Source organism: Cornus florida, unplaced genomic scaffold (assembly GCF_030987335.1).
Source record: "Cornus florida cultivar Cherokee Brave unplaced genomic scaffold, ASM3098733v1 CherokeeBrave_3.0.0_Hap2_Chr06, whole genome shotgun sequence".
NCBI classification, from domain to species: domain Eukaryota; kingdom Viridiplantae; phylum Streptophyta; class Magnoliopsida; order Cornales; family Cornaceae; genus Cornus; species Cornus florida.
The window spans coordinates 73098665-73125743 of NW_026775576.1; the positions used below are offsets into that span (position 1 = coordinate 73098665).

General features: G+C 33.3%; 3 protein-coding genes across 5 annotated transcripts; all 3 read right to left on the bottom strand.

Moving 5' to 3' along the window:
- Nucleotides 1–3937: 3937 nt before the first annotated feature.
- Nucleotides 3938–9748, bottom strand: LOC132312033 (uncharacterized). 2 transcript variants are annotated; one of them, XM_059810244.1, is made up of 4 exons: nucleotides 8063–9748; nucleotides 7058–7270; nucleotides 5076–5168; nucleotides 3938–4705 (listed from the first exon to the last, which is right to left on the bottom strand). In XM_059810244.1, the coding sequence occupies exons 2-4, from the start codon at nucleotides 7162–7164 to the stop codon at nucleotides 4183–4185; spliced, it is 723 nt and encodes a 240-aa protein (XP_059666227.1). In that variant the 5' UTR covers nucleotides 7165–7270; nucleotides 8063–9748; the 3' UTR covers nucleotides 3938–4182. The 2 variants fall into 2 exon arrangements, with proteins under 2 accessions (XP_059666227.1, XP_059666226.1); XM_059810243.1 differs by having other exon boundaries at nucleotides 7058–7299.
- Nucleotides 9749–9883: 135 nt separating this feature from the next.
- Nucleotides 9884–14723, bottom strand: LOC132312031 (ACT domain-containing protein ACR9). Of its 2 annotated transcripts, none has more exons than XM_059810242.1 (6): nucleotides 14444–14722; nucleotides 13267–13485; nucleotides 13079–13184; nucleotides 11661–12012; nucleotides 10628–10912; nucleotides 9884–10381 (listed from the first exon to the last, which is right to left on the bottom strand). In XM_059810242.1, exons 1-6 carry the CDS (start codon nucleotides 14613–14615, stop codon nucleotides 10235–10237), a joined length of 1281 nt encoding a protein of 426 aa, XP_059666225.1. In that variant the 5' UTR covers nucleotides 14616–14722; the 3' UTR covers nucleotides 9884–10234. The 2 variants fall into 2 exon arrangements, 1 of the variants encoding a protein (XP_059666225.1); XR_009483161.1 differs by having other exon boundaries at nucleotides 10242–10381; nucleotides 10628–10886; nucleotides 14444–14723.
- A 5563-nt stretch (nucleotides 14724–20286) lies between these two features.
- Nucleotides 20287–25534, bottom strand: LOC132312034 (ATP synthase small subunit 6, mitochondrial). The gene is made up of 3 exons (XM_059810245.1): nucleotides 25298–25534; nucleotides 25148–25190; nucleotides 20287–20488 (listed from the first exon to the last, which is right to left on the bottom strand). Exons 1-3 carry the CDS (start codon nucleotides 25416–25418, stop codon nucleotides 20485–20487), a joined length of 168 nt encoding a protein of 55 aa, XP_059666228.1. The 5' UTR covers nucleotides 25419–25534; the 3' UTR covers nucleotides 20287–20484.
- Between the last annotated feature and the right edge of the window lie 1545 nt (nucleotides 25535–27079).

Below are 27079 nucleotides of genomic sequence, written 5' to 3' on the forward strand. Positions count from 1 at the left end.
CAAATTTTGGCGCACGCTCTTTTATGTGAGTTAGTTTATATCAGTAAATTTAATGACTTAATTGGTAATATATCGAAGGTTGTTATAACAATGGGACTTAAATTTATGAAGGTCCTAGTGTCTAGATTTTAACTTTTGTCTCAGACTGGATCTCCCCAATTCTTTCCTCGCGGTATCAAGAGAGAGGTCTTCCAAACTAACCGTAAAAAGTAACAGTCAAATGTTTGAGTTGTAGTGGGTCTCTTCCATTGGGCCAGTCTTGCCTTTGGGCTTGCATTTGTTTGTCTGGAGCTATATTTAGTTTCTTGGTTTGGTTTTCTTTCTTTTGGGCCTTGTCACACACTCTGTACATATTTTCTCTATTTATAGAATTTGCTAAAAACATTGTGTTATTATTATCCTATATATGTATACAACTATATAAATCTCAGTAAGTATTTTTTTTTCCATACATTTTTGTAATTAATAATTAAATACTTACATTAATTATTTTTTAAGACTAAATTATTGATTTCACATTTTTGTCATTTAGACATGTCACTTTTTATTTTATTTTTTTTTTATTATTTTTTTTTAAAATGAAGGGTTATGCATAAATCAATTTTTAGCGTTATTTTATTATTTAATTGCATTCTCTTCATACTAGAACTCTAAATATATAATTAATAAAAACATTGCATGTCAACTTTTACCGTGCTAATATCTATAATATAATTGTTTTATTTATACATTTTTTCTAAATATTTTATTAATGTAGAAATGCTTAATTTTGAGTTCAATAAATTAAGAGTTAATTTTTTATACAATTAGTCATATTGATTATTAGAATTCTCTTTATAACCGGGAAATACATTAATTAATCCAATTCACAAGTTTTCTCTCAATAATATAATTCACTCATTCTCTTCACTTTTAGGTTTCTAAAAGAAAATAAATGAGCCCGCGTCTCTATCGGTTTTCCAATTTTTCCATGCCCCATGAAAGGCTCGGAAGAAAATATTACATGGCTCTAAAAAAGAAATACATTAATTAACTAAACATATATATATATATATATACATATATATATATATATATATATATATATATATATATATATTTCTAAATAAAAAATAAAAAATCAAACTCCCAAAAAAATTCTATGCTCTAAGTCTAAAAACCACTATATTGAAATTTAATTTTTTAGAAATAATAAAATTTGATATTTAATGCAATTAAGGACGAGGTATCAAAAAGTGTCTTTTACGTGGGTTCATATAATATTATTGTGTCATTAATTTTTATAGAATCCCGTTACGCATTTAAAGTCTGACAATATTTAATAGAAATAAAAATTACTATAAGGTGAATCTGATTAATCACAATTCAACAACTAAACAAATAAATTATTGTGCATAATTTGGAGGTCATTTATTATTTTGAATGATGATTTTTTTTTTTTCATTGGCAAAAAAATGCGCATACATCATTTACACACACTTTTTTTTTTCTTTTTTTTTTTTGCATTGGCAAAATAAACGCGCATACACCATTTACACACTTTTTTTTTTTTTTTTTCAAAATTTACTACCTATCCAAAAGATTCTCCGAGAGGAGACACCCCATTTATGATTCCAGCCGAGAAGACTAGTCAAAGGAAGGATCAAGAATGTCATATATTTCAGGAGCTAGATCAGTTGCCGATGAACAAGTAAGAATTGCCTCAACAAAAATGGATGGAATTGGACCTCAAAAAGCCATTCAGATTCGTTATCAATTAGGTATAAGTGGGAACATAAAGATCAAAGAGTTAACTAAGTATCAGATCGACCAAATAGAACAAATAATAGGTCAAGATCTTGTTGTTCATTGGGAATTGAAGAGGGGACAAATATCGGACGATTCATTTCTATTAAAAATTCCAATCATTGTCGTCCACTTTATGGCCACAAAACTCCTCATGACAACGGCATAACCTCTTTTATTAATAAATTAGCTTTTTTTACACATAAGCTCTTCCATCAATGAGTTCCTCAAACTGCTTCTACTTCTCAAAATGGAATATAAGTTGACTTTTTGGCTCCAAAGTCACACACGTGACACACACGTATATATAGGACTATAATAGTTACTGTAATTAAAATAAAATATTAAATATAATCATGTATTCATAGTGTAATTAATTAATCGGATGTACTACCTATATATATATATAATTAATCAAAAAACGTAGGCACTCTTTTCCGTTAATTAATTAATTGAACGGGTCTCCATCATTATCCTGGTTATCATGGTATAGATTTATGGTATTTTAAGATTATCTTTGAATGTTTATTGGACTAATTAATTTTGTCTAGATTAACTAGCACCATCTAGCAGAACATATATAAAATAAGCAGGTATATATTTAAATTATGAATAATTAAAATAAATATTAAATAATTATTAGAGTGTTGGTAATTGTGTACAGATTAATTTGATTGTGGTGGTGAAGTGTAAAAAATTCTAGAATACATGAAAACTTTGGAGAGAGGATAACAATGTATGTTTTCATGGACTATTCTAAAGAGTTAATCGTAGTGCTGCATTTGTAATCTATCCAAACCGTTCATGGAGTAGAAATATGTCTATAAAAGGGTGGAGACCTCAACTTCTTTGGCAAGTTGTAAAGGGCAACATATATAACTTTGTTAAATCTTTTCATTCCATAACTAGTGTAAGGGACTTGTCTTTGAGGGAATGAAAGACTCGGTCTTTTTGTGGGTAACAATTACCAAAAGTATGCAGGTCAGGGATTCTAAAGGGGATATTTTTTTAAACAAAAAGTATAAAATAATCGTTGGAGCTAAAAATAGGTAGTACAAATTTTTTGTATAAATCTATTCTGACACATCATATTTACACAAAAATATATACGCAACGGTTGGAGATGCTCTTAAATTCTCCAAACATGTATAGATACATTCTTTGGAGCATTTAAACCAACAAATTATTTATAAAGAGAAATAGTATATTATATTGATCAAATTTGACTGAAATATTAGTGTATTATGCAACCATCACATCCTCAAAATCGACAACATTTCTATCCTTAAAAAACTTTAAGACCCAAAATTCACATGATATGGATAACAAGAAGAACTAGTGATGAAGGAGCAAATGTATGTTAAAGATTCAATATTTCAGAATCCCAATACAATGTTTCATCAACTACTTTTAATTTGCAGTTGTAAAGAATTTCCTATAACTCTGGACCTGTCTGAATGAGTCTGTGTGTAGGAGTAAATTTGTTGAGCAGGGATATCATATCTAAATACTTTTTAAATTACAATGTGTAAAAATAATATTTACACGGAGATTTGGCATCAGATTAGGAGCCCATTTATCTTTTAAAAAAAATAATAATAGGGATGCAAATTAAAATTCATGATGTAATTGTCATCAATTAGTGCGAAAATAAGAATATAGTTGGGAAGAAATTTAACAAAAACAGTACAATAATAAAAATTGCCTTTAAAAGAAATTATAAGGAGCCATTCTTTTCCTTCAATAAAATCATCAATTACTCAATACCATTGGATTAAAACAAGTCTTAAATGATTCATTCTACTTTTCACAAATCTTACAAAAATTGTCGCAATATAAGTGTTTTAGTCAATTTTAGAAATATTGAAACTTTCTTTAATTTTCTTAAAAATTTGAGAGAGAAAAAAATAATACTCCATAAATCAACAATTTCTAATTTTGGCATCATTATTTTTAAATTTACAAATTAAGACATAGATTAAGTTCATGTTTCCTCGTGAACTTAAATTTTAAAAAAGATACATATTTTGAAACGTGTGACTAAGGCTAACCAACTGATATCACACACAATCCTGAGGATTTCAACATCTATTTATCAATATATATATATATATATATACAAAGTGATTAATTTCATTGATCATAGACAATAGATCAAAGTAGCAACTGCATAAGGTTGCAAATCAATTATGTTAGAAGAAAAACAAGAACAAGATCATCATTCCAAAGAAAAGATTGCTACACCAACTTGCTGAAAAGCGTGCCCACACAAGCCTCCAAACATTCCAAATTCCACCCAAAAAAAACGAAAACAAAAAAACTCTTGCTAAAAATCAACGAATCCGTAATAGAAAATTTTCAGGTGGTTCCTCCTAATAAATCCAACCAGTAGCAAAGTCAACACCTACGAAAGTCACGGTCAAACATTCGGACAGAAGGGCAATGGAAGTCTTGGTGGCCCCTCCCACCACAGTTGTTGCAGATGACAATGGCGACACAGTCACGAGTTGAATGGCCTTGAAAGCCACAATTGCGGCAAGGCGTGTCACGGAAAGGGCCACCTACTATATCCGGTGGTGGCAGGCTTGACTTTGGACATTGACGGGCCACATGCCCTGATATATTGCAGATGTTGCAGACAGGATCATTGGGACAGTCACGGGCAAGGTGACCGGTCTTACGGCAGTTGTTGCAGGCCTTCTCATTGGTGCAGTCAACAGCAATATGGCCTGGCTTGTAGCAGTTGTTGCAGAGCCTTGCATCGTGAGCGGGTAGACTCGGGTTGAAGCAATCACGAGCCAGGTGACCCATCCTACCACACATATGACAGACTGGATCATTTTTACATTGGTTCGCAAGGTGTCCTGGCTCCTTACAGTTCCAACACATGGTTGTTGATGTGCACTCAGCAGCAATGTGACTGAAAACAAAACATAAAAGACTAATCAAAAGATCAGATCATTAAAGCATCAGGTACATCTGAGCCCAAGGCCACTCTTTGCTCTTTGGGAGCCAGGAAATTATCTTATATTTGCAATTTTCCATGACGAGTGAAGCTGTTTACAACAACATAAAGAACTGCTAATCAGGCCAACTACCAAAGCAGTTCAATGCAAGACAAGTCAAAATGGATCAAATAGACTAATTGATGATTGAATCTTAAAGTTCAGTTTCATTTCAATTCCATCGTTGTGGATATGCGTTCTGGAGTATTGTCACATTATTTCTTAGACGCTTTAATTCAGTAATAAATGCGAGATGATTCCAGAATGAAATTATATTCATCTTACCCAGGAAGTCCGCAGTTGTTGCACACGGTCACATTTGGACAATCTCTGGCAAAGTGCCCTGGTCGTTTGCATTTATTGCAAAGATAATCTTGCCTGGAGTTGAAAAGTATGGATAAACCCAAAGATAAATGTTAAGAGATACTAAATGTAAAGGAAAAAACCAACTATTGACAAAAAAATAAAAAAATCAAATATAAGGAATCAACAAATCAAATGAAATTAGATAGTTTAAAACTATATGTTAGCTGAAAAAGGCAAAGGTGGAAGTAGAAGACAAGAATCAATAAAATTGATGACCCGAAATGACATCAACAAAGGCAAGCTAGCCTGAATAATGCTTCAGATTGGGACTACCATAGAGAGGCAATTCTTGGTACACAATAAAAGCTCACACTGTCGGGTGTAATAAAGTGAGTTCAACTATATAGTTATTCAATTTTAATATCGAGGTCCATTAATATTGGACCGAGAATAATAGCTTACCAATGGCAATACAATAAAGATATCATGATTTATGCTGCCTAGATGTAATTCCATATAGTCTTTGGAAGTATCCTAAAGCCTTCCTTTTTTATTCATAACTCTTGTGCTCAATGAAGTTTGTATAAACTGGTTCAATTTAAGCGAGAGAAAAAAAAAAAAAAAAAAAAAAAAGAAGAAGATCGCCGCATTTTCTGTAATCAGTAGCTTCCGGTATGTACTCCCAACAGAAGGAGAATTCTTTTCTTTCTTTTCCCTCCAAAATACTCATCCGATATCCACAGCTTCAAAATCTGGTCAAAACCCCAGTTTGAAAGTCAAACTAATGAATTTAGACAGATTTCAATTTAAGCAGCCAAGTAAGGATATTTGAGTGCTGTTACCCCCCTTTCACAATTATTAGGAGTCTGTGTAATGCCTTCATATAAAAAATACAAAACCTAAGAACCTTACAACAACCCGGGCATATGCCTAAGCATTTAAGATTGTCAATTACAAGTTTGACACATACGTTCCACTACTACACTAGCAGCAATGGCAGACAATCAAACTTAAAATTTATCGATAGTAACTCTTATAATCACAATTCACAAGGAAATGAAGGTTGCTGGCATATTTTTAGTTTAGAAAAAACTTAGCACTGACAGAAAATGCGAGAGGCCTTGACCTAAAACACAAAGCAGGAGTGTGAGAGTATTGTCCATTTACATACTCATCTCACATGGTACATGATCATAAACATATATATTATATATCATTTTCTGTCTATGTTTGATTATGGAGTGTCTATGTAAATATATGTACAAATATATTTATTTATTATTGACTTGATGTATTCAAATATTATAAAAATTAAATAAATAAATTCAAAAAAGTTTATCACAAACAAAAGGTGGCCCAGGAGTTTATACTCACACTTCCTTACAACAGGTCAGAAGTTGAATCCTTAAGTAACTCACTTTTCTGGTCACTTTTTTGTATGATATAATATGTCAAGTAGCACAGTAGAACGCACAAATGGCCACTCCAGCGCAGCTGGAAAGCTCACAAAAAATGAATTTGCAAATTACGAGCACATTCACTCTCAACCAGAAATAAAACTGATATGACGAGAAAGAAAATGTTATCTGGTCTGTTATGTCCTTTGTTGCCACTATAAATATTGCCATGAACCCATCTAATGCATTATAATTGCAATTCTCATTTTGTAAACTGAAATCAATTAAATCACCAGTCTCACTTTGTAAACCAAAAACAATTAAACAGAAGTTGTACTACAAAAGTACAAAGCAAGCAAAAAGAATAACTTAGGAAAAAGAAGGAAACCGGGTAGCTAATAAATATAAAGAGAATGGTGTTGTTGCAAATAACCAGAGTATATTTTACAGAACTCTATAAACAAGAATCATGCTGCAACTAATATGATTATCACACTATTAGATAAATTTATGTACAAGTAGACAAAAAAAATTATTTTTCCTGAAAAGAGCAACAAAACACACCTGTACATGCGTCGATCTCTCTGATAAGGTGCATCACGGTAAGATGCACGTTCATTACTACGGAATCTCTTGGCTCGTGGAGGGCTTCTGCTTCTATCGGGAGTCATATCGATCGCTGCGTCGTAAATTTCTCAGAAGTATGAGAAAAACAACGATTCGAGACCACCACCGAGGGCTCTGGAAGTCAGCAACGAAACATCATTAAAAGCTCCCCTGTCCATGTCACCACAAAATCCGAATCACTGAAAAATGAACATGTATTCATCTTTAATCACTTGAATATCCAGAATTTACCAACTCTGAATCAACACAACCTTAAACTCATCTAGAAAATCACACACACTAATAAGAAGAAAATAATAATAAAAAAAACAATTTAATAATAACAGAACAAACATCAAGCAATCATGCTTGTATCATTTGCAGCTGACAGTAAAATAAATTTAAACAAAACTACAAACCCGAACACCAATTGTGTAGAACACCACCAAATATGAATTGACTGTTGGAAAGCTCAGAAACAGTAACAAACGGATGAAAATGCCCCGTTATGGTCGACAAATAACCCTAATCTCAAACATACTGTAAACCAATGATTCAAACCTTAAACTACAGATGATTGTTGAAAAACGACAATTTCAAACAACCCACATCTTCCAATTACGTAGAAATCAATCCTACACAATCAACTCTTAAACATTTCTCAACTGACACCTTATAATACCAGAAAATCAAGATTCCAATCAAACCAAGAACATCAAACACTATAAATGTAAAACCATCCAATAAATTACAACGCAATTTAGATAATGAATATGAGATTCTTCAACTGTTACATGAATTACAATGATGGCATTCAATTTCTTGGGACAACCAAACATGCATCAACAAAATGGAATTTAAAAAGGCAACGCCTTGAATCTGATGAACCCATCATAATAAGCCAATCAGTATGGAATAAAAAAAAGTTCAAAATCAAACTATAATACAAGATTCGAATGGTACCTGATCGTGTGATGGTATGGACAATGTAAAGTGTATTCTCGCTTGTTCAAATTTTGGCTGGACAAGAAGTGAACGCATGAAGAATGAAACCCTAGATTATGTGTGGGGGGGGGTTGGGTTCGGAAGAGAGAGATTTTTTTTTTTTTTTTTTTTTCCCGGGAGGAGAGAGAGATTAGAGATCCTAAATGGGTTCTTCTCAAATTTGACAAAATCAAGGAGAGCAATTTTGGGCATACGACGCCGTGTTTGCGGCCTAGCCATTGAATGAGTTCATGTGATTCCATTTATGATGATGGCAAAACATGAAAAATATTCTCTCCATTTATGAGAAATAATTCACTAATTCTATCTTTATTTCTTTTAAAGTGGACGTGGATTAAAAATTCTTTAATTCAAAGTATGATTAAGGTATTATCATGACACAAAGCATAATGTGCTTTATGTGATTTTTATTTTTATTTTTATTTTTTTATATACTTTTTTTGTGGGATCTATTATTTAAAATTATGCCTTATGTGTAAAACAAAAAGTGACCAATTGGAAAGAAAGTTTTACAAAAAATTGGTAATGCTGAGTAACATAAAGAATCTGAGAATTTTTTTTTTTAATCTTGTACTATTTGGATAATATTTAAGTCTTTCGCATAGGGATGTACTCAATTCCATGGGAATTGTAAATAAATGGAGACATCATATTTAATTATAAATTTAGAAAAAATTGAAAAATAATAATTAAGTTCTCCAGTACGTACTCTAATTTTTTTAAAAAAATAAATATGATTTTATAATTAAAGATAATATATATATTTGTTATTGAGCCACATCAACAAGCAGAATCGGGACAGGTTACATTCACACCAAGAGAAAAAGAATTGCCTTGTCTAGAAAGACAGCAAATTTAATTAGCATGATAATTTCTTACCCAAAAAAAATTTAGTCCTCCTTCCTCATTTAGAAAGGAAGACAAAGTAAAACTAATTACTTCAAAAGTTGGTTTTAACAAAAAAAAAAAAAGAAAAAAAAAATATATTGAAATTAGGAGACATTAGTAGTAGTAGTAGTAATAATAATAATATAGACAAAACTCAGAATATCTGGAAATTGAAATTTTGAATTAAAAACCAACTCGAATGATAAAAGGAGTTAAAGCTGTGAGTTGAATTATGATTGGCCACCACAAAAGATGCACCCTCATTTTTTTCAGCCGTTAAACCGTTTCCTACTAAGAATTTTTTTCCCTCCAAAATCTCTCCCGTTAAGTTCCTTACTCTCTTCAAGTACTACATTTCATATTTTATATAGTCTTTTGGCAACTTAGACACAAGAACAATGCACACTTGTCACCGTAAACGTGCTCAAAGAAGACCGCTAGCTAGCAAACTTGGATTGTAGGAAGACCTTGCAGCTTTAGGACAGCAGATTACGTGCCTCTCCACCATCCATGTCGGTCTTTTCAACCTAGCAGGTAAAATGTTTTGATTGTCAACGGTGAGAACGTGAGTTACAGTCACTTGTGCAATGCCACCCTAGATGTTTTGACAATGGAAATAACCAATATTAACCAACAAAGGAGAACACTAGCTAGCGAACTTGGATTGTAGGAAGGCCTTGCAGCTTTAGGACAGCAACTTGTGCAACTCTCCACTATCCAATCCGATCTTTTCAACCTCGCAGGTAAAATGCTTGTATTGTTAAATGTGAGAACATGAGTTCGAATCCCGAGAACAGTCACTTGTGCAATGCTACCCTAGATATTTGACAAAGGAAATAACCAATATCAACCAACAAAGGAGAACATACAGTGCACAAGGCGGACAAGGAATTGAAGAAAATATTTTCCATGCTACTACTTCAGTAGCGCTGCAAAGCTAGAACTACAACAAAAAGTAGTAAGCATGTGACTGAAAAAAACAAGGAAATACAAAATGTTTCATATATAGATCTTAGAAACCAAAAATCTTGAAAGGTTGATGGTTTCCTTTGCCAAGCGCTGCGGTTTATAGCCGCCGATCCGCTTTGCCACTGTGACGCTGATTTGTTTTCACAGCAAGCTGGAATGGATGTACTTGAATGCAAATACAGTCGATTTGCACAACCATAGTTGAAAGCTCGCGGAGACATTTCTGAGACAAAATCTCTCTTCGTGGATGTCCAAATTCAGTAATGGAGCAGCCTACCAGCCCATCAGAGTTCGCCTTACTCTGTCCACAATCTCACTTCTAGCTCTACTGCTTGCCAATGGGAATTGTGGGCTTTCATCCAAAAGAAATTTATATACTTCCCATTGACGATCACATGTTGATTGTCTTCCAATCTCAGCCTGTAGACCAGTGGAAGACCGAGTTTAATCACACACCAATACATATATATGTGTGTGTGTGTGTGTCTGTGTGTATAAGAAAAACGACAGGCCTGGAAGAAAATATATGAAATTTCAATGTCTAATTCTGGCAATGTGATGGGGGAGCCAAGTGGTAGTATCTCGAGCAAGCCCTTATCTTATAAGTACACAGAATATCATATTTCAAAATAATGATGATGATAGAATGTGCTGAGTATTTCTTACCGAAAAGACGCATATCCCAAGCATCTTTAAAGCGGATGTAACATCATAAAAAACACGAGGTCTTCCCTGTCCACATAACTCAACTGGATTGGCAACCAAGAGTTCGGTGTCGGGGCCACGGTTGGTAATAGTAATTCGCAATGGATGAAGAATTTCCTCCTTCAGACGAGAACATAGAGCATCCTGCTTCTCGGGATCTACAATCTTTTTCCCATCCGTTTGCTGAACGAGTAAGTCGATATTCCGGTAGCCTTTCACACTTGGAGAAAATCTTCCATAAGCAATCTATATGAGAAACAAGAACAGAACCATGCATTGGCAAACTAACAGTTGCAAGCATAGATTGATGTGGCCTATTATATAATGTTAGAATAAAGGCAGAGATGTAGTAGAAATGAGGATTTTAAGGTGGATGATAGGAGTGATTAGAAGAGATAGGGTTGCAAACCAAAATGTAGGGGAAAACTTAGGTGTGGCGCCTATGAGTGACAAGATTAGAGAGGACTGACTTAGAGATGCACCGATACGAAGAGAAAGTTTAATTTGCATAGACAGTAAAAGACAGAGTGTGTGACTGATGTTAAAATGAAATGATTAGAAATTTAAAAAATTAAATATTATAGGAGAGCTGGCTTGTAATAGAAAAGAATGAAAAAAAGATAATTCTTGTGGCCGACTCCATTCATGTGGGATTTAAGGCAAGGATGATGATGATGACACGCAAAAGAGGTGGTCCTAAACACAAGAATTCGTAGGATAAAATTTACCCAATCAGGTGATCAAAGCCACCCAATAAACTTAATTCTAACTGCCAGTCCAAATTAATAATGACAAATTGAGCAAGATTAACAAAATGAAAAGTGAAGTGCTTTGGATCAGGCAAATAGTAACTTTAGATCCATATAGTTCAGACACTTGCGAAAAGGGGAAGACGTGTGCAGTCGATTCTATTTCAATATGGATTCAGCTTTAAGAATATGGAAACTCCTATACCCCGCTAGAGTTGAATTACAAATAACTCTTAATGAGATACCTGAATATTGCAGTCCTTTGAAGTCCTCATAACATCGTAAAAGAGGCACTTTTGATCAGCACACTGAATTTGAAGCAAGGTATGTGCTTGGCTCAAAATATTATCTACTTTAATAGTAGTCTTCTTAACATTAGACTTAGCGGGGCTGATGGCTTGTGGATGAGCTTCCTTGTTTGACATCTCACAGCTGAATAATTCTTCAGCAACTGCAGGTGAAAGAGAAGAGAATTCCTGCTGACTTCCGTATTCAGGCCCCGCCAACTGAATTTCACAGCTGATACAACACTCGCCCAATACAACACTTAGATGTTCGCATGTGTCATCTCGTCTCTTCTGTGTGTGTAATAGGTCCCTGAAAGATTCAATACCAAATAATAAAGATTAAGACTCAATTACTAAAATTCACTCCCCCATATGATTCTGTATTGTGTAAATTTTGTTTTCCACCAGCCAACCAAAAAGCATATCCATAAAAACAATGACATGGGAAAACAAGTTTTATTTTTAAAACTACTACATGAGCAAACATGGACAAAGTTCAGAAGAAAAGAGCAGAAGCATGTCAATTGGACAACATATCAGGGATTCGCTCTTAAAGTCAATATAAGAATCTCATCAACTAAGTCAGTGAAGGTCAAATTATGTTCTTATGCAGAGCTTATTGTAACCCCCTGCCAAAAGAGGTAGCACGGAGGCGACACGCGAGCGCTGAGGAGGACTTGGCATCTGCTTGGCAAGGGTAGAGAATTAGGTTCTGGAGCTTTCAAAGTTGTGTGGACCGTTGGAGGATTCTAGAATGTTGTAGGATTTTGTAGAGTTGGAAAGAATTTAGAGAAGAGTAGAGACTATGTAAAGAAAGTAAATCCTAACTGTTGACTCTAATGCATCCTACCCGTCCATCAAAGAGGATGATGGTAGTGGTTCCATTTGTACTCAACAAGTTGTAGAGTGAGTGCTACTCCTATGATTTCCTCACACTCTCACACTCACAAAACACGAGGAGAAAACAAAAATCTCGAAATATACATAAATTACATTCAAGTTTAAAACTCAAACCATACAAGAGTCTAGACACTAAACCACTCTTAATGGTTGTGAGAGTACATGGTTTATTAGATATGAATTATATATTAACTAATGATAATTGAACACAAAAATTATACCTATTTTTTATAAGTTTAGTGACACAGCATAGAAATAAATTTTGATATAACGTAAAAACGATAATATTGAATTTTTTTTTAAAGACGAACTACCGATGCTAGTGATGCTACTTATACGTCACAATAACGCAACAAAGCAGTTTGAAGAACGGAAACAGCATAATATGCATACTTTTTTTTGAGTGGAAGCTTAGTTCGTTGGATGCCGATGCCTATTGATGTTAATTTTACAAATTATCCAATAGAAAGACTCACATGCCATCTGTAATGAAGAAGAGGTCCAATACTCTGCCATCTGGTGTTGTCATCACTTTTACTCTTTGAATTGTAAGGTCAAGCTCACTAAGGACTTTAGTAACATCTAAAAAAAAGGCACAACAACATCAGACATTTTAGGAGAAAATTATATTAACATAGAACAAGAAGTAATGATTTCAAATCACCATGTAATAATCCTTTCCGGTCCACGCAAAACACTGTGAACATGTATATTGGGGAAGGTGGGGGAACATTTGACTGCTGATTCAAGTAGTATGAAACCAAACATGAAGGACATGAAGACTGAAGCCGGTTTTTAAATCTATCCCAATCAACTCTCAGTGAGCTTGGATGTGGAACAACCCACAATACTATGTAACACCATTTTCCATCCGTAGAAAAATCTGCATTAAAAAATTATTAAGAAAATATATATATACTTCCTATGAAAAGGGAAAAACATAATAAATCACAAAATTGATCAAAGGTGCTCCACCAGAATAAACAGATGAGAATGTAAAGTTGCTCGTACTTGGTAGCATCGGAGGAATTAATGATGATCAAAGAGGCAGTTGAGTTTCTTATAATTGTGCATTAACATTTCTAGTGATGATGGTGGACTGACATTGTTGGCATTGTTGCCGAGTTCGGATAATGGAAAGTACAGGTGGTATGTTGGTTTGTTGATTTCATTGCAAGTGAAAGCAAGAAATTTTTTTTAAAAAAATAAATAAATTTAAAAAGCACTTCAAATATTCTACAGAAGCAATACCCTGCAAATTTCAAGCTAGCTTAGAGAGAAAAAAAAAAGGGAAGAGGATTGGGAATGTCATGACCCGCCCCTTGTGTAGATATTATCCGCTTTACACACTCTCCTTACTCCGGAGAGATCTGGGACGTCACAAGGAAAGCCATATACAAACCCGAAACATTAAACAGCTCAAACCTTGTACCTGTTTAGCCTCATTAACAGCATTAAGAATCTGTCAATATGCTTAATATTTAGTCAATAACTCCATCATCTAAGAACCTAAAATTGTTGAATTTATCATTCAACACAAATGATTATCCAATACATAAATAAGATTCAAAATCCCAATTCCTCTTTAGCATTAGAAAATTAACACCAATCAACCAAATTTATTGAATCCCATCATAATTGTCCATAAATTCCATATTTTCTTCCTTTTCATACTCCTAATATATATAAAACAAATGAAAAAAATGAAGATCCCACATTCAATAATTTCTTGAAATCTCATTTAATTCCATTAACAAAACGATAAGATGTTAAAATCTATCTAATAACAAACCAGACACTGAAACCAAACGAATCTGAGATTAGAACCCAAAATTGCTTACCTCCTCGGGTAATGCAGAGTCCGAATTCGAGCACGACTCGGCAGACATCGCACCCGAGCCCAGCCTTGTCGAGGCAGTTCACCGTCACGACGCAAGGGTCGCCGGAATTCTTGCCAGACTGGATCATGACGACGTCGTCCCAAGGGATACCCATGTTCGAAACCGAAACCATATAATGACTGAAAGAAGAACTCAATTAGGATCTTTCGGTTTCAAAAGACCCGGCTGAATATCGCCGGAGGGTTTCGATTTCCCGGCAATGTCCAGGCTAGCTTTTAGCTGGACCTCTCTCTCTTATAGGTATAATACAATATCAGGGGTTGGTTCTGGGGAGGTTGTCGGCTTTTGCGTGGGGTCCACAGCCACGTCATTACACGTCAGCGTCTCCAGTGGCGTAGAAATAAGCACGTGTAAAAACAAACCTAAGTTGGTTCAGACTTCAGAGCCTTTTGGAGTTTAAATCTGGTGTTTTGCGGAACACTGGAACAAGAGTGCCAGATAAATGACTCAGCGCCTAATAATTGTGTCGTGACTTTTCGAAAAATGATTTATTGTGACGTGACGTGTTGAAAATGATGTGGGAACTTTTTTGGCTGCTCTCTAAATCAAATTTTGTAGTCCATCAGTCAAGTTGATGTGGAATTACAGTGTTTTTTTATTTTTTTAATGGTTTTATTAAAAAGAGTTTGAAAAAAAATATATGGGTTAATTTTACTAACGTGGCTTTAAGTTTGGCAATACCACTTTCAAATAATTTTTGAAAATTATTATTTTTTAATATTTATTTTATTTTTCACTAACACTTTAACGATTATTTTTAGACATTTGACGTTATATAAGATGACTTAAATATTTTTTTGACTTTGTCAAAAAAAATTAATTTTTTAATTTAAAAGAAACATACTAAAAACCTAAACTATCCCTAAATATTTTACAAATTTACAATCATATATATATATATATATATGAGTATGTATATAATATGTGTGTATATAATATGTGTGTGTATATATATATATATATATATATGTATTTGAGGTGTGTCGTTAATTCAGCAACCACCTCTTACATCACCACCACTGCAACTGGTAGCCGCCCAGCACCACCACGGTGGCAATATCCCATAACCGCCACTGCCACCTCACCCCAAAATCACCTGTAGTAACCACCACCACACCCAACAACTAACAGAGGCACCACCACCATGATCTCCACCTATCCACCACCAAATCTCCGATGGATGCACACACATTAACGACGTCGATTTACTAAGAACAAGTGGTGTGATTTGTTTCTGATGGATTGTTGTGTCTGGAGGTGGAATAATTGTAGTTAGGGAATAGTTGAAAAGGGAAACAGAGCATCTCATTCTCTTTCTGATTGTTCTTGTTGGATTTTTGGGAGGTCGAAGTCTGGCGTGTGCTGATGTTGTAAAGAATAGAACATTCTGAATGAAAAATTAGGGCTTGTGAATTCAATTGATGAAGAGAGAAGATTAGGGTTTGAACAAATTTGGGTTTGGTTAATAAAGTTGGTGGTAATTTGATGCTGTGTTCTTCATTAGGTGAAGTAATCCAAAAGCAATGACCAAAGCTGCGATGACGAATTAAAATTTCTAGGAATTTCCATCGACAAGCCAGAAAAACACCATACGCATATGTATATGTGTGTATATATACACGAATATATTTATGTATAGGACTCTATTTTTCTCACTAATTACGTGTTTTACATTCAACAAACAAGGAAACTTTATGTGTAACCTTCCAAGTTTTCTCCATTTTTCCTTTTCTTTCCAAATCCTTCAAAGGAAAGGAAAAGGAACCAAAAGAACCGTTTATTGAAATAATAATAATTATAATTATAAAAAAAAAAAAAAAAAATCATTGGCGATGAAGGGTAACACAAGTGAATTTGGCAGTGGAGAAGAAAGAAGAGGTAGATTAGTTAAAAGGTCGACTCTAGCAATGATGGTGTGGTGATGGGGGTGGCCGTGCCGGCTTGGAAGAGAGAATGTGTGATTGAAACTGAGGGTGAGGATGGGGTAATTTTGTCTTTTTACAATTATAAGGTTTTAAATTAAAAGACATAAAATAAAATAAAATAAAAAAGGGTAAAAATGTCATTGCACACCAATTTTGACAGTGTTTGTGATGGAAAAGTGATTTGAGGTATGGATGATAATATTTTTTAAAAGAAATTTTAAAATAATATTTAACAAAACTTAAAATCGTGTCGGTCAAATTAATCCAATAAATATATATATTAAAACAAGTACTATAAAAAATCACTTGTGGATGAAAATGACACCATACTTCTAGGGCTGCACGGAGTGCATTCTACTATTTAGTCAAGTCTATCTTCAAAAATATTTATATAATTTTATTTTATTAGGAGTTTATTTCTAAAATATATTATAGTATTTTAATTATTTCGCTAGAAGTACTTTCATTAGAGTTATTTACCACAGTGTAACCGTTTTTTTTTTTTTTTTTTTGAATGGTCAAGCAATGTATAGGATAAACTGTACATCACCGTTAAATGTGATGAAATTCACGTGAAATGCATTGAAATCACCAACAAAAAAATGAAAATTATGACTGTCAATGACACGACTAATTAAGTTTAATTGTTAGTATTGTTATAATTATTCACAAAATTATGGTTACTGTTTCTGAACCGTTTAATGTGATTGATTTCACGTAACATTCATTGGAATCACCGTAAAGAAAATGACAATCATGATTGTTACCTGTTACTTTGCTACTTTGTCAAAGTTTTTTAGGTAAATACTTTCTCAAAGTTATTCACGAAATTGTAACCCTAGTTTTTGACCATTGAATGTGTTAATTATTAATATTTTAATTATTTTGCTAGAGTTATTCACGAAATTATAATAGTTGTCTTGAACATGACCTTTCGTGTGAAATATACTGGGACTAAGCAGGGATACATATCATGAATTTTAATTCATGACCCGGGTCAGGAAAGGAAATATGGCACCGTTTTTCTTAATTTTGATTTCATATTTCTCAAATTTTACCTGAGCCACTTATTTTCCGTTTTGAACTTGCTATTTTTTATTTTTTGTTACCTTCTTTGCTATTTGAGTTAATTGAGTGTCCAAACGTATTACTTAAATTATCTCTCTAGTTAACAAAAATTAAAACTTTTAGTGAAGATTTATAAGACTTTGTTTTATTTTTCTTGATTTTTTGTTTGATATCCTTTTTAGAATTTATTGGGATTATGATAGTTTTGTAACAAATTATCATCTACCTAGTAGATAAATTCCCGATCAATGCTTTGAAAATTTTTGAGTTATGGCCACTATTAGTGTATGTGACTATGATATCATTTTTTGTTTAAAGTCTTACAACATCAATGCAAAGAGAAAAATAAAATTTTAATTTTAATTATATCTTTTGTGTTTACTTTCTTTACCTTCATCCATGCAAAGATGAAAATAAAACCCTAATTTTGATTATAGTTTTTTCTTCAACGGTGTGTTTTACAGTTATAAAACCTTAATTTTGGTTTTTTTTATTCTTTTATGTGTTTTACAGTCTTATCTTCATTGATACAAAGATGAATAAAAACCTAATTTTAATTATAATTTTGTTCTTCTTTTGCAAATCGTGAATACACATTAAAACGTACTTTTATTAGAACTCTTTTCTTTTAAAATTAAGCCACGTCCATTCAAAATTCATTTCATAAAAATAAATTCATGATATTTATCATTTTTCATACTGAAATCACCAACTGATAAATGACATTCATGGAAATCATGACTGGCACTGGCACTGGCACAACTAATTTATAAAGCTTCATCTAGTCATTTATTCATTGTGGGATCCTACAATAATTACTGAAATTAGAATTATTTATCGGGAAAAAAATTGTGTGTGTTACATTAAAAAAAAAAATTGTTTGTGTTATATTTTAAAAAAATTGTTCCTTATTAATTGATTTGTACCAATGAGATCTTAAGATCAGAACAAAAAGCGAAAACAAAAATCACCATTAGATTCATTTGAGGCATGTTTGATACCGGTTTTGTTTTTTGGTATTTTTGTTTTTGTCAGGTACTAATATATTTGGTAAAACTATTTTGTTTTGCACATTATTAAAACATTTAGTGAATGGTAGCAATCCAAATACCATTTTAGGATCAACCCTAAAATTTATTTTTATGAAAAACTCAATAACTTTTTTAAACTAACCATTATACTTTTCAAATTTACAATACTTTTTATTAGATATGTTTTCATATTTTTATTTAAAAAAATATTACAACAAATGATTGTGACCAAATATATTTCCAAATACCATTCAAAATACTACACAACAAAATATTTATTTTGTTTACAGTTATAACAAAAAAGTTACCAAACATGCCCTTATTCTTTGTCATAGGCACAACATTCTTACGTCCGCCACTAATTTTCTTTAAATTGTCTGATGCTTCTTCTTGTCTCATATAAACTCTATGGGCCCCTCAATTTGTGTTTAATGTCTTTTTCTTTGTCATTATTTGACAAAGTACCCTCTAATGCTTAAATAAGATTTTAGACAACCATAGTCCCAATTCAAAATTAATAATGATAAAGTACCCTCTAATGCTTAAATAAGACATTAAACAACAATAGTCACTACTCAAAATTGAGTGATATTTTGAGTGATTAGGTGTTCGTGAATACATTGAACATGCATCCAAGATACATTGAACTTGTACCCAAGGAACATGATAAGGTAATTTCAACAGCATATTTATACCCATTTCATTTTAAAATTTATCTCATTTGATGAATAGAATTAAACAATTAGAACCCTGCAACCATAATTCACAATCGTGGTATCGTCGCGGTGCAACGAATTAAAATGAATATTAGTATAAATCGACCAAATCAACTGATTTACGAAAATATATAATGATATCGAATCCTTAAAAAATAAATAAATAAATAAAAAACCGACGGCCACTAGCAGCTCTCGTAAAGTTTATCCTTTTTCTTACCGATAATTATTTCGTCCTTCCTTGGCAGCCTCAATCAAATGCTTGGTGGTCGACTAACGATGGTGACTGAAGTGGACATAACGTACAAGAACCATTGGATGCTACTGCAACTTGCCCTCACATGGCATGAGAACCATTAAATACTACACAATATTGGAGGGATGACTAGATGACACAACCATAGCAATTCATTTCCTTTCTAGATATTTGATCTCAAACAAAACCAAAACAATGTAAAACAAGAAACCTTTTTTTTTTACTTTTTCCCAATGATTAGGTAATAAAAAATTGTGATCAACTTGTCTTTGTTTAGGGATGAGATTGTTTATATAGTGTGTATATATATATATATATAATTCATGCCTGAGTGATGGAATCTTCTCTAAATTATTTGAGGGAAGGATTTGTTATGAAAGAAACAAATACATTGCAATCAGCCACAAAAAGGAGGAAAGAAGAAAAGATTCACAAGGTCCCAAGAAAACTCTACCCTTAACCTTTAGGCTCTAAAGAAACTAGGGATGAGCAAATATTCAATGTGTCAAATCATTCAACCAATAGCGAAATTGGTTATTGAAATGGTGAAATTTCACCTGTAACTCTGTATGTAAATTCGAAAAAGTGAAATTTTACCCATACTACATCATTGATAGTTGTGAAATTCACCAACCAGCAAAACTGCAGGAAAAAAACAGTGACTGGAATTTATTCCCTTCGTACTCGACCTTGCAGTAACCTACTTAATTGAGGGAATTTCAAGCATTCGGCATCATTTGATGCAAAAAGAAGCCATCAAGCATATAACAAATGAATCCAACTAATCTTGTGTTTTAAACAAAATTTTTATTTAAAGCAGTCGCAGCTGAATCGAAATTCCAGAATAGCAGATATCAAACATTATCCTCCTTTTAGTACTTGGGAAAAAGGAAAACTAGGCAAGAAGAAACAAGAAAAATAATTCAGCAGTGCTTTCCATCGAATCAAGTGTCAATCCAACAGAGCGCCTTTGGAATTTAAAAGTTCACCTGCAAAAAACATATGTGAAATTAAAATGAAGTTGTAACAAGTTTGTCTTTAGGTGTCCCAAAAAATTTAAACACTATTCATTTATCGACTGTTTAGTTCAGTAAGAAGAAAAATAAGGAAGGATTGTCCACCAGGTGATTTCAACATTATTGCCTTGCATATTATGGAAGGGCGTACTAGGGGATGAAAGCCTGCATATTAAAAAAGGAAGGGGAGCTCCGGCCCTCATCTTGTCCCCCTCTTCTAGGAGAAAGAATTTGGTGGGCCCAAAGGAAAGGCCCTCCCTCACTTCCCTCTCCCCTACTACCTTCCCACCCCATTTTCTTCCTTTTACTCTCCATCCTACCAAAGACCATAAAGAACGTACGCCCAACTTGGGCCTTTATTGCAATATATCCAATTAAAGACAACATGAGATACCCAATGTTAGGAAGAAAACGACATGCATCTTCATGGCAATTCATCCAAAGAAAGCGCACCATGAAATTAAAGAAAGAGGGATAAAAAAGTGAACATGCACAAGATCAGTTGGCACATTTGTTCACACACAGAGAAGGCCAATTCTAAAAGTACAAGATACCTCAATGCAATAGTTGATATCAAATGCACAAAATAGTCCAGTACATGATTACTCGGGATTAAATACTTTATTTAATGGTTATAGTAAAGGATTGCCATAGAATAGATTAGTATAGGTATAGCTTGATAGAAGAGGATTCTCACATATAATATAGGTTCTTTGAGGTTTTTCAGTGATTTAAGTAAAAGAAAGAAGTAAAGCAATCGCACTTTATCAACAACAACAACCAAAAAAAAAATGAAGAAAGCAAGCCAGAACTTCTAAGATATTCAGCAACTTGAAAAAAAGAATATAAAAACCATTTCAACAGACTAAAAACCATAAACCTGCCCATTTTAACAAAATGGTAAAACAATGTAAGTAAAAAAAAAAAAAAACTCATCGGTTCACTGATAAAACAGCATGAAGCTTGATAGTTAAAATGTGAACAGTGAATAGTGAATAATAATCATCATCAGTCTTGCTTTTATCCCATGTGAATGGGGTTGGCAACATAAATTATTTCTTTCTATTTTAAGTCATGTCTCCAATAATATTTAATTTTTAAGTCATTTCTAACTAGTTCATTCCATGTTAGTCTTTGGTCAGCCTCTTTATCTTACCTTCTGTGCAAATTAATCTTTTTTTTTTTTTTTCCTTACTGTGCGTTTACAAGTCTACATTATATATGTCCAAACCACCTAATAAGCATGGTTTCTCTTATTTTATCACTAACATTCGTCACTCCTAATTTATTCCTCACAAATTGATTATTCACCCTATCACCCTATCATTTCTAGTCAATCCTATTATCCATCCCAGTTATGTTACATGAACTTTTCAAAAGCAAGTGAAGTACTTGTGTCCGACACACAATACTCAGACATAGGTATGGGATGTGTCTGATCCGTCTGATACTTTGGTTGCACATGAACATAAAAAACACATCCAATAATTCAATTGTGTTATATTATTGCTTCAAAACACCGTGTTACATAAAAACATTACTTTATTCTAGAAAATAAAATAGAAATATTATATAATATGAATACTTAGCAGGATCCATGTGTCCTATTTAGAGATTTTGACACATCCGATGCGTAAATAAAGTACCTGTACCCGATACATGTACCCGAGTCCAGGTAACATTACTTTGTTTTAGTTTTTACTACTTCTCAAGTCTTTCGCTTCTAACAAATTTCTCCATGTTTCCAATTCTATTGCTAGACTCCTTTGAAAGTATCCAATACTACTATGTCATCAGAAACTACATGCACCATGAAATATCTCGTTATGTGTCCTTTGTTATTTCAACTAAACTATGCTAAATATATATGGTCTCAACACTTATCCTTGATGAAAAATCATGAATCACCCCACACATAATACAAACTTTAGTCATTATTCTACTGTACAGATCCTGAAAATATTTATAAGTTTTGTATGGAGGAACAGTGAACAATACCTACTACAGTATCTAGCCACACTATCAACAAAAAAACTTGAAGTTTTCTCTAATTTTCGATATCACATTTATTAATATTAATTTTCATTGAACAATATTAAGGGAAAGAATACCATGAATCCCAATGAAAGAGAAAAAAACAAAATACAGCATGCATCTTCATGGCACTGTATACGGTAAACACAATGAGATTCTAGGAATAGGGAAAAGGGAAAAAGGAAACAAGGACAATATCAAGGAGTTATTTTGATGTAATAATCGATATCAAATGCAAAAAATATTATGATGCATGACTTCTCAAGGTTTAACACTTTTCTTAATGGTTCTGGTAAGGATTGTTACAGAATAGTTTAGGTATAGGTGTATCTTGGGAGAAGAGGGTTGTCCAGAATAATTAGAGTCAAAGGACTGTTTAAGTGTAAGTAAAATATAGAAACAAAGCAATCACATTTCTGAAATAAGTAAGTAGGTGACAACTTCTATATTAAGATATTTATCAATTTCAGAGGAGATTACAAAAACTGTTTCAATGGACAAAAAACCATAATGACCATAGCGAATGTGCTAGTGTAGTGTGTTGGGTGGGGGGGGTTTGCTTGAACTTTCGGGAAAAAAATAAAGATGAAACAACAAATTGACTAGAAAGAGACAAAGACCCAGTTACTTCACTAATACAGTAGCACAATCATACCGCTCTACAATATTGAGAATGATATCACTAATCACAATAACGTGAACAGTGAAAGTACCTATTGCAATAACCAGTCACACCAAAACAACTTGAAGTTTTCACTACTTCTTTTTGGATGCGAAATTCATTAATAAAAAAAGTCCAACAAATATGATTTATTACAATACATGTAAAAATCCAAGACTACCCATTGGGATTAAGGAGTATTATCTTTTTAGACTTTTTATATATCCTTATTTTTAGTTTTTTTTTATTTTAGTGTTTTGATTAAGATTTAATTCAGTATAATATAAATAAGGTTTGATACATTGAGATTATTACGTTTTGATAATTTATATTCAGAGTTCTTCCCTTATTTCTTCTTGTTTTCCTCTATTATTCTTCTATTTTTTCCCTCCTATTATTGCTCTTTTTCTCCTTTTATTTCTCCTATTATTGCATAGGTTTACAAGTTGTTAATATTATCATCCATATAACATTAACCACAACCCAATATATGATACAAAAAAATTGAAGACGCATTAAAAATAGGGACTAGGATCCTCTATGTTGAAAGTTGTCTACGTTATCGTAAGTTGAATTTATTTCAGAATGACACATTTATTTTCTTCCTCTCTACGGCTTAGAGCATTGCAAGGTCATCATTTAAGAAAGAAATAAAGAAAATTTTGACTTATGATAAACAATGACATCGGCGAACTACCACCAACTACTCTCTCTCTCTCTCTAAGCATCAATAATTTAAAAAGTCCAAAACAAATTTGGAACACCAACGAAATCTTTCATCTGTCGTTGTACCACCTCAACAATAGCCTAATAATATCTTCCTCTGCTTCTTTTTTATCGAATCCCCGCCCAGAAGATTGAATTGCAAATTCTCATCACACTAAACTCTTCAATTTATTTGAGGGCTAATCACCAACCATCACCAAATCTAAAAACTTCCTTCAACGCCTTATCAAACCCTTCAAAGTCATCACTAACAAAGCAATGTTGTGTGTGTGTGTATGTGTATATATGCAATTTATACACGCATATATATTCATATAGAAGATTGTTGCATTCATGCAGAAGTTCATAATAAGAAGCAGTAGCTATATTGGAGCATTTACTGATGATGATGATGACGACTGTGGCATCGACCAGAAGCAGCGATGGTGGTTTAGTGAAGGTATGAGTTAACCGTGGAGGCGTTCCCTATTCCTTTATGTCGCCTTTGGTTAAACGACACTGTTTATATTAATGTTTTATCGTGAGTGATGTGGAACTCTCTAAACCTTAGATCTGGAAAAAAGGCTATGCGTCCCTCTCATATAAATTCAACTTAAGATAGTGTAGACAACTTTTAACTTAGGAATCGTGCTATACTTGAACTGAAATGGTTTCAAACATCAGATGGTAATATGAAGACATGGGACCCACCATGTCAAGCCATCTCATAATTGAAAACATTTCGGTGCATCAAATAGGCCAGACACTTTGGTTTATATATCATTTCTTTTAACGTAGAGGATCATGGTCCAAAATTACATAATTAACCAGTTCTAAAGGAATGGAACAGCAAAACAAATCAGTCCACTACCCACAATTAACAAAACGTATAGCATCTTCGTTATTCAATTGAATTATATTTTATAAACGAAAATGTAATTACATGCATACATAAATATATATGTCTCTGTGAATCATTTCAATTACATTGTTATGTGTTTTCCGACATGAGCTAAATCAAACCTAATAATATTTCTATACTTATGCAAACATAAAGTGCCGATTAATCATCTATATTCCATATGAGCATAAAACAAAATAGATTGGGATATATCATCACTTTAATGCAACTTTTGAAACAAATTGAAAACAGAATAAAATTCTAATCAGACAGAAAAATCAAATCTAGGGTTTGATGTTAATTGTGAAATTAGGGTAGATCGGATACATACTTCTTGTGCCTCTGCACAAATGGAGAGTTCTTCGCATCCTCCTCTGCATAACGTATGAATATAGAAACGATCAGATTCAATTACAGATTGTGACGATGTCTACGTGCAAAGTAAAAATGGAGTACTAAAAATGGAGAGAAGGGTACGAACCAGTGAGGCCAAGAGACATTTTGGTGACGATAGCACCGGTGACGGCGAAACCGACCAGGAATGGCCAGTTACGGCTCCACTCTCGCCTGAAGAAAACGGGCCATGGATCGAATTTCCTCATTTCTCTCTCAGTTGCAAATTACAACGACGCGTTTCAGCTCTCGACTCGTCAAATGAATCTGCTTTTGCCGGTAGAAAGACCAAAGTGTAACCCTATCATGCTATATATTGGGGTGGCAATTGGGTGAGTTTGGACGGGTTTTGGATTGGGTATAAATGGGCCTGTAGTTCATTCTCAACCTGTCAATAGTGGGTTATAAATGAATAATGGTTCAAATGAGCGAATCAAAACGGGTTAATCTTTTTTTTTTATTTTGCAGTGATATCGAAAAAGCAAATTCAGAATGACAAACAAGGCTTCATTTTTTTTCCCCCTAAAATAAGATTTCATTCACTACCGTATTAAATTGAAAAACTGATATCAAAACCTTGTACTTAAAATAAAAAAAGCAACTACTAATAATAATAATAATAATTTTGTTATTTTAAAAACAGTTCTTATAAATAGAAATACATATTATATTTTTTTTTCTTTACATTCTTTGAAGGGGCAAATTTTATTTTTTTTTGATAAGTAAGTGAGTAAAATAAATAGAAATAAGAGAATTGTACATGCACACCTAGGGTCAAAACAAAATAAAATCAAGCCTAATGGATAGGGCAACAAAAGCAATGCCACAGAGTTGCAAAGTTAAACCCAGGTACAAAAATAGTAGGCCCAGCAAAATAGAAAACCTAACAAAACAGGCACCAATTAACCAAAGACTAGGGATGGCAACGAGGCGGATGTGGAGCGGGTTTCCCTAAATCCCGCACTGCCCCATTTAATTTTTGTCAAGTCTATGCCCGTCCCGCGACCCGTGATAGGTTAAATTTTCATGTCGAGCCCTGTCTCGTTAGGAAATATTGTGCCCCGTGCCCGCTCCACTAACAAATTTTTTTCTCCTACTTTTTGGGACTTAAGCTGCTGCTATTTAAATGTGGAAAGATTGGGAATGGCACAACATAAATAAAATTATGAATCCCAACAAAAATAAAAATAAAAATAACATGCACATAACATAGAGAACATAATCAACAAAAACAATGATTTAATACAACCAAATCACAAGAAGTTCTAAACTTCAACTTCCACCATAACCAAAACAAAAGTAAATTTAATACCAAGTTTACATCCCAAATAAGTTATTAATATCATATATATATATTAAATCTAGTTATATGCTTAGCGGGGCGGGCCGGGGCCCCGCGGATATGTATATTGAACCTTTACCCGCCTCATGACCCTCAATGAGTACAAAATTTGTATCCATATCCGTCCCAACGGTATAAAAGGTGTTCCTATATCCGTTATTAACGGGCCGGGATGGACTGGGGCCCCGACGGGGCAGTAAAAATTGACACCCCTACCAAAGACCAGTCCACATACGTCAACTATACATAGATCTTATATTGATATATTCATTATTGATTGTTTATATATATATATCCCAATTGCCACCCCTGGGAGATAAAAAATGGTAGGAAAAATAAAAGAGGAGAGATAAACGAAAGGAGACAGAAAGCGAGAGGAGAGAGAGAGAGACAAGAAAACGAGATAAATGAGGAGAGAAAGACGAGAAAACGAGATAAATGAGGAGAGGGAGACGAGGAGGGAGAGATGAGAGAGATAAATAGTCGAGAGAGAAAACAAGAGGAGCAAGAGAGACAGGAGAGATAAAA

What these genes read in the sequence shown, in the direction of transcription:
- LOC132312034 (XM_059810245.1), bottom strand. Translation starts at nt 25,418, where the DNA reads ATGAGGAAATTCGATCCATGGCCCGTTTTCTTCAGGCGAGAGTGGAGC. An exon ending in AATGTCTCTTGGCCTCACTG is followed by an intron (nt 25,191 to 25,297) that starts GTTCGTACCCTT and finishes TACGTTATGCAG; the next exon opens with AGGAGGATGCGAAGAACTCT.
- LOC132312031 (XM_059810242.1), bottom strand. Translation starts at nt 14,615, where the DNA reads ATGGTTTCGGTTTCGAACATGGGTATCCCTTGGGACGACGTCGTCATG. An exon ending in CCGGAAAGGATTATTACATG is followed by an intron (nt 13,185 to 13,266) that starts GTGATTTGAAAT and finishes CCTTTTTTTTAG; the next exon opens with ATGTTACTAAAGTCCTTAGT. An exon ending in CAAAGGACTGCAATATTCAG is followed by an intron (nt 10,913 to 11,660) that starts GTATCTCATTAA and finishes TTTCTCATATAG; the next exon opens with ATTGCTTATGGAAGATTTTC.
- LOC132312033 (XM_059810244.1), bottom strand. Translation starts at nt 7,164, where the DNA reads ATGACTCCCGATAGAAGCAGAAGCCCTCCACGAGCCAAGAGATTCCGT. An exon ending in AGAGATCGACGCATGTACAG is followed by an intron (nt 5,169 to 7,057) that starts GTGTGTTTTGTT and finishes TTTCAACTCCAG; the next exon opens with GCAAGATTATCTTTGCAATA. An exon ending in AACAACTGCGGACTTCCTGG is followed by an intron (nt 4,706 to 5,075) that starts GTAAGATGAATA and finishes TTTTGTTTTCAG; the next exon opens with TCACATTGCTGCTGAGTGCA.